General features: G+C 41.0%; 1 protein-coding gene across 3 annotated transcripts in view; it reads right to left on the bottom strand.

Annotated features, from left to right (window-relative positions):
- Window positions 1-763: 763 nt before the first annotated feature.
- Parp11 (poly(ADP-ribose) polymerase family member 11) overlaps window positions 764-8,070 on the bottom strand; it is a 67,224-nt gene continuing 59,917 nt past the window's right edge. For all 3 annotated transcript variants that reach the window (XM_010611581.3, XM_010611582.3, XM_033765592.1), the window contains 2 exons: window positions 5,505-5,656; window positions 764-3,593 (listed from right to left, as the gene is read on the bottom strand). In XM_010611581.3, coding sequence (XP_010609883.1) covers window positions 3,277-3,593; window positions 5,505-5,656 — 469 coding nt within the window. In that variant the 3' untranslated portion in view covers window positions 764-3,276. The remainder of the gene's footprint in view (window positions 3,594-5,504; window positions 5,657-8,070) is intronic.

The raw sequence follows: 8,070 nt of genomic DNA, 5'->3' as shown, positions 1-8,070 counted from the left end.
AGACTATTCTTGGCAAGCTGAAAGGAGATCTCAACTCCCTGAATGGCCTATGAATAAAATTTGTAATGATGTCACAGTTCTCGATCGAAGCCCAATTTTATTCCATGTGTTAATAATTAGCTCAACATTTAGAGCACTGCGATGTGATTTAAGGAGTGGAAAACTTGTGTCCACAGGTAATCTTCAATCATCTGGTCCCTTATGTCTCAGCTCTAACATTAAGAAATTCTTTGACTTTCCTTTTCTATCAACAGACTTATCCTTTTTCTATTTCCTTTTCTATCTAAAAGATTTGGAGCAGGGTTTGTCTTGTGTCCCTGGGGACGGGCCTAGACACTTGCAGAGCTGGGGCTGGTAGGGCGCAGGGGCGTGTACTGAATTAGCAGGCAGACCCCAAGCAGCGCCTCTCACCCAGAGGTGCCCACAGGAGCAAGGGGCTGCAGGAGTCCGGCCTTGCTCTGACTTGGAATTCTCAAAAGCAGACAGAGTCCACAGTCTTCTCGGAAGGTTATGTGACCAGCTGTTGTTCTTGACGACTCAGGCCAAGAATGAGACTTCCCTGTATGGAAGTGGAATACAGAAGAGTTGGGGACAGCAGACTCCTGGACAGTCCATTAGACTTGAGCTGCAAACTCAGGTTCAAACAATGCAAGGTGGAGAAGAGACACAGAAACTCCAGAAACATGAAGTGCACACACCATCAGGACTTGTTACAGAGCTTTAATCACCAAATGTAAAAACAACATATTCGTATTTCAAATGGCTTCTGATTCTTCTTCTTTGTCTTCACCACCAATGGTCTAGAAATGAAATGAAGCACTGAACAAAACCTTCCTGTTCATAACAGTCTCATCAAAGTGTTTTTTAAAAACACATTTATTTTTACTCTGAGGCTCCCCAAAGTAAAAGAGGAATGTCATTAGCAGCCGCAATGTATTTAACACAGAGTTTTAAAAATCACTTATCATTAATCTGGAATGGCTTCTCCTCACTCTCCTCAGCACACTATGTGGTAAACAGAGGAAACCACGCTAAATGGCTGATTCAGTCTTACTATAAATGGATTACATGTTTCAGCTAACTTAATGACCAAAGAAAACTGCAACATCAATGACTTTACACCACTATATTTAAAAATATGTATGAAACCAGTTCTTCTTATAAAAAAGGAGTTGGCAGTACATTCTCAGACACGAACAATAGCATAGCGCTTTCTTACAACAGCAACTGCAGTGTACCCTACTTACCGTGGATCAACCTGACACACAGGCTCAAACTTTACCGACTGCCTTCCACATTCTTAACTGAGGGCTCCTAGTCACCTTGGGGTAAGATCTGCACATGTCTAAAAGAAAAACAATTCTAAATCTCCAATCGTCATTCAGGTGCTGAGTAAGATATGCATGTAATATTGAGGCAAGGGAGATAGCCAGGTTAAAAGGAAATTATTTCAGTATTTTTATGTAAACAACAAATAGAACAAAAAGATTCTGAAAATCTGAATTCCTCATGTGTCTAACACTGTGCTTTGCAAATTAGTCTTGAGTCATGCGCTCCCTCCCTCTCTAAGGCAGCCCAGGGGCTTTGTCTCTGCAATAAGCTCTGGGTGTTTTTAAGATGTACTTTTTCTAAATATTCCCAGCATTTCCTTTAAACTGGCAATGAAGGTGCACATCTGAGTTAGGAAATTCTTACTACTTTGTTTCAAAATGTTGTGTGAGCAATTTCCTGTGTACTGTCTATTTACTTTCACTGAACAATTACACATATTCTGGGACCTAATGAAAACCTGATGGTATATGGCACTTAGAGAATTACTATCACTAATTCCATTCTGTACTATACTTCTATCAATTCTAGATGCCTCCCTAAGTCAAATGGTTGAGCAAAACCATATGGGCATGGACACTGTGGAAGTTAAACTGTGTTCACTAAGTTTCTGCCAAAACTGAGTAAGGATACTGAAGAGAGAATTCAGTGCTATGAATTAGATAGAAAAATATTTTCCGAGAAAGACATGGTACAAGTGTTCTGCTTTTCAGAGAGAATCATGGAAAAATCAATGCTGGAAAGACTCTTAACAATCATCTGGGCAGTTCTTATCCAGCACTTCAACTCCTGCTCCATATCCTGCCAAACTGCTGTCTCGTCTCTGCAGGGACACTCACAGGTTGGAAGTGGTACAATACTGCTTATTCCCCTCACAGCACAGCAACAAAACAGACGGTAAACATGCGCTCACTGAATACAACAATGATCTATGCTATCTGACCATTCAAGAGTTAGAAGGTGCCTATTGCTATGCAAAAAAAGGATAAACCAGTGTTGTTCTGAGCATTCCATGTTTTCTGTGATTATTCAAAATGGAGAAATGTGAATTTTCAAAATCACTGTTGAATAACTGTAAGTGTTGTAGGGTGCAGATAAAAACACTTTAGAAGTAATCTAAAATAGATGTAGGGACTCTAAAACAAAGGGAAAACAAATATTTTAAGCAATAAATAAAGCCTGCACTTGGAAGATGAAAGAGATATCTTCTTACACACCCCGTCTTAGTGCAAGAATCAGAGAGGGAGAAGTATGGGTGAATCAGTCTGCAGCTGCTCTCATTTCAGACACAGGAGACAAAAGAGTAAGACAGAAGAAGCATGCAGCTGCAGCCTGAGGTCCTTGGGCAACAGGCAGCAGAGATCTGTCTTGAGTCTCTCCTCAGACTTGCTGGATAGCACTGTGAATACTGTCCTTGCTTCTTATTTCTCTCAAGGGGCCCACACTGTTTCAGGGTTTGTATCGCTCCTTCAGAGACCAACCAAACATAAGCTGACTGGTAGCCAATAACACCAGAATTCAAGTTATAAAAGATCCATTTCTCCAAAGAGATACGTTTGCCTATATTTTAATTATATATACTGTAGATGAATAAGTCCATGTGAATGACCTAAAATGATTTATTCTCATCACATGGGTAAAATAAAAAGACTGCACAACCATAACAATGGTAATGAGACTCTGCTGACTTGATTTTTAATGTTACCTATCACCCTTATGAGTTAAAATGGCAAAGGTATTAATTTTTAATAGTCAAGATATGAACAACAGAAAAATGAAACAAAACCAACCTTATAGAGTCAGTATATCTTTTTATGTGAAAGCTACTTTTTCAGATCTGATTCAAAAGTATCAGATAATTAATATTTAGTAGCTAGATGACAGGTGAGCAAATCCTCCTGCAAAAAAGAACAAAACTCACTTGACCATTGACAAGTGGAGCTGAAATCAATGAAACTCTATCAAGTATTCAGGATAGATTTGGTTGGCATCGAAAACCACAAAAACCTTTGGATTCCAGGTATCATCCACACAGCTGTCATATAAATTCACATAGCTCCCGTCTTTGGAAGGGGGTCGCATGTATTTGGAGTCTCCGTTTATGTAATCTCCAATTAGCACCCGAGCAAGGAACATAGATTTGTACGTTCGAAACAGATGCCGCGGTGGCAGGCTGACACCATGAATCTGGAATGTGTTTCCGTGCTTTATGTCATCTTTGCAGAAGCGGCTGGAGTAAGCAGCATCTCTAGCAAAATAGGTTCCTGGGAAAAAAAGGACCAAAGAGAGCTGAGATTCCTCCTAAGAACATATTAAACAGAAACAGAAACATTCTAACTTTAGGGCAAACTGGCACATGGAGCCATATAGCAAAAATGTGAGGACTTTCCTCATCCACAGATCCTTAAGAGAAGAAGGGAAATCTGTCTGCTGGGAACAGCTGTGGCACAGCTGCCTGCCAGAGGCACAGATTCGTTGGCATAAACCAGGTATCTGTAATACACTTCCCTGCCTCCCCTAACTAGACCAGACTTCTGTTCTGTTTAGAATGAACAGATTCTGTTCAGAATGAATCTCCCTGAGAAACCCAATAAGTAAAACACATTTAAAAGTGTCCCAGGACTTAAAGGGCAGGATCTGAAATTGTTGTTGTTTTGGTTACTGGGGGGTTGAGGACCTGGACACTGTGTGGACTTCCTTCCCATTTCTAGTTCTGTCTACCAATCTCCTCCCCTCCCCTGGTCCAACATCCAACAAAGGTCTGGAGAGTACAAGGAAAACTTCAGTTCACAGACATGAATTCAAACCCAAAGAAGCCATATTTCTATGATGCAGGCTAACAATCCAATAATAATCCTAGAACTAGCAGAACTTTATATCCTGGAAAAGATTTCCAAAAAACTGCAAAGCTGTCACTATGGTTTGGATCCTAAGTGTCCCCCAAAGGCTGGTGTGTTAAAGGCTTGGTCCCCAGCCTGGTGCTAGGGGAGGTGGTGGAAGCTTTAGGAAGTAGGGTCTCATGAGAGGTCTTGGTCACTAGCGATGCACCCTTGCAGGATGTGACCCTTATCTTCCTCTATTTGTCTCCATTTCCCAACTGCTATGAAGGGAGATCGTTCCACTAGGCACTCCCTGCTACCACCATCAGTCTTTAACGTGGCTCAAAAGCAACAGGGCCAACTGACAATGGACTGAAACTCACAGCCAAAATCAACCCTCCTCCCTTTAAGTTGATTCTCTCAAGTATTTTAGTGACAGAAAGCTGACTAAAAGATATTCCTGCCTGAGCATTGCAGAAGAGCTATTTTCATTTCCTTCTGTTCTTTTTTTTTTTGGTATGGGGGATTGAAGTCCGGACCTTGCACTTGCAAGTCAGAGAGCAGAACCACTGAGCTCAATCCCCCGGCCCTGGAAGAGTTATTTTCATGGGTCCACCACCTACACATGGGAACTCAATAAAGTAGTCTACTCTTTAGAAACAGCAGGCAGGAGAGAATGACACTGTTAAGGGAATACCTGCTCTAACCAACTCTGCAAATGAACTGCAAAGTCCCACCTTCACCCGATACAGAACGGAAGGGATTTATGTAAGGACTAGAAGAACAAATGTTCAGCCCCTAACCTGTGCCCCTCAGCTTTCTCCTTTATTACTTGTGGGGATAAACTGGCCAACCTGAACTTTCACAACACTAGAAATGAGAAGTTCCCCCTAATATTTCTTACTGCCCATTAATAGTCTCACCTATAATTTTCTTGAAGAAAAAGAAAAACAAAAAAATAAAAACACTTACTGATACTGGTGTACAATATAACTAACTTGTTCTATCACCCTCTCTATACTGCCAGAAAGCAGTTTAGTGCACAGGCTCATACACAGAAAGGACTTACATGTGAAAATTAAATTGAACACAGAATTCGGTAGCATGGATGTGCTCCATCTGGGTGATAGGGATTTGGGAAGCTACTTAATCTGGCAGTAGTGCAAAAGTCTCACCTCCATCCTGCGTATATAAAAAATGACTTTTCTGTGCTCAGAAACATGAATATGTGCCTAGAACCCAAAATGGCAACTTTTATCCTTTACCAAATCCCTGCATTAGAAAACAATCAATAATTTCTAAAGAGAGAAAACTTTCCCTTTGGACTCAATTTAGACCTGGAATTCTGATACTTACCTTTTCCAAACAGAGTGCCGTGTATGCCATTTATTCTCCAGTCGAAGTTATGAATGCAGATCGCTTCCACAAACTCATTGCTGGTACCATGAAAGAGCATTTGTTCATTGATCTGAGGGATACCTCTTTTTTTCTTGAGCTGAGCCTTTTTCCTAAAAACACAATGCACAGAGACACAATAGCACACACAGAAATAAACCATATGTAGCACTTATTATTTTTTTAAAAAGCAAAGTCCAACAGAAAGGGTGAGAACAATCATTTCTTTAGTATAAGTCATAAGCAGACAAAGAAATTCTGGAAAAGAAGTAATTTTGGATCCTCTTGGACAATACATAATTCACTTTGTCAAAAAGCACTGGTCAACACTCAGTGAAGGCAGAAAAGTCTACTACAAGGGGCTGGGGTATATCTCAGTGGCAAAGCACCAGCCCAGCACATGCCCTGAATTTGGTCCCCAGAATCAAGGAAAAAGAAAAGAAGAAGAAAATCTTACCAATAGGTACAGATATCCCAGGTTATGCCCATAATGATAAAAGCAATTGCCTAACCCATATAAGCTTTACAGGTGACTAAAAACAATTAAACAATACAAAATTCACACAGCCTGTACACAGTGAATTATTCGGCTGGGCCTACATCTTATTATTATCTCCAGAGATTACAAAATGTTAGTTGAATTTAAATGAAATTTGAATTGGGAAACATTAAACCATCCAGTGTAACACTCTTCTTAGTAGACAAATCTCTTCTACTCATAAAAGGATATTCAATCTAGGGCTGATTATAACAGAAAAAAACAAAAATTGAGAAACTAAAATTTATAGAAAAAGAAAATACATAATTATATATCTGCATACAAAATTGAAAAGTAATGAACAAGACTTGTGTGCATTACCATAGTAAATCTAGAATATGAAGCTAAATATAGAAAGAATTTTGCAAAAACAAATATTTCTCAAAATAATGCTGTGTACTATACAGGTATACATACACAGGTAGTAAAAAAAACTAAACATATAGTCAGGAAGGCATTGCACCAGTTTAAGGGGAAAGGCATAGAGCAGGGTGTGGCCAGGGTAAACACTCTGCCTGTATCTGTAGTGGTTTATATCTTTAAAAAACACGATGCAAGGATGAAGAAAATGTGACAAGTATTAAAATGTTAAGTCTGATCAGTAGATAATAGTTATCTGTAAACTTTTATATTTTCACTTTTGTAATTTCATTAAAAAGATGTTAAAAATAACCCGTCCCCTTGCCATTTCTGACAGCCAACCACCGAACACCTGCTTCAGGCCACTCCAGTGCTCTATGGCTTGTACCTCAACGTCCCTCCAAAGCCTTCTGTGCTCACAGGTGGGGCTTAGCGGGGCAGGATGGATCAGGGGGGTGGGACTGTGAATTAAGGGTGTGTGACAACCCAGTGGGTTTAGCACAGTTCGGACGAATGGAAGTCCCACTCTGGGGTGGGTGGCACCAGTCAACAGGCTTGTAAGAGGGTGGAATACAAAGGAGAGATGGAAGGCAGGCTTCACTGCTCCTGTGTGCCCTGCCTGGCTGCCCTGCTTTGGGGCCCACTGACTATGGACTGAAACTTCTACAAACTGTGAGCCAGAATAAACCTTTGCCCCCTTGTGGGTGTCAGGTATTTTACCTCTGTAATGAGGGAATAACTGAGCTGAGGGCCAAGGGCTCACCGCTGTACCAGTCAGCAGAGTCTCTCTGTGATCAGCTGTGACTGTTAAGGTGCATCCGCCCCGACACGGGGCCCAGGGCCACTCTCCTTTCACTCCTGCTGGCTGGTCTGCTCCTGTCTTCTGAACACGGAATGATCCAACACTCTTACAGAACAACTTTGTAAATACCCAGAAATATCTGAACGTCTCCCGGCTTTCTCCTCTGGGCTAAATTCGCACTGTCCTGAGTCGTTCCTCACACGGGAGAGTCCCCAGGCCCTCTGCATGGGAATCTGCCAGATTCTGGGTCTGTGACTGTGGCACCAAGTGCAGTCAGTTACAGCTCCTGGCACTCTTCAGACCAGATCTACTTCCCCTGATGCTCTGTACAACTGACTTAGAGCCTGAATGCTGCCCTTACTGCAGTCAAGCTTCACTGACTTAGAAAATAATTAGATCAACTTTCTTTTTCAGAACTTTATGAGAGGCACATTTGTCCCTTTCATAATTAAGGGAAAAAAAGCTTTAAAAAAGTACTTTCAACCTTCCAAGGTCACCGATTCACTAACAAAACAAATAAGCTATCCCTTCTAGTTTTGAATTTTTGGCACTGGTGATATACAAGCCTTACTTCATTCAAATTTCTGAAAAAATGTTGAAGGACTCAAGACAAAAAAGGCAACATGCCATTGAAGTTACTCTTTGCATAAGAACTACCAATTTTAAGCCAGGCGAAGTGGTGCACGCCTGTAATCCCAGCACTCAGAAAGCTGAGGCAGGAGGACTGTCGTGAGTTCGAGGTCATCCTGGTCTACATAGTGAGTTCAAGGCCACTCTGCACTACAAAACGAGACTCTGTCTCAAAAAAAAAAAAAAAAAAAATAAGG

This window comes from Fukomys damarensis, unplaced genomic scaffold (genome assembly GCF_012274545.1).
Source record: "Fukomys damarensis isolate Sample0158 unplaced genomic scaffold, DMR_v1.0_HiC HiC_scaffold_19, whole genome shotgun sequence".
Classification (NCBI taxonomy): Eukaryota; Metazoa; Chordata; class Mammalia; order Rodentia; family Bathyergidae; genus Fukomys; species Fukomys damarensis.
This window is presented reverse-complemented; position numbering and strand designations above follow the sequence as displayed.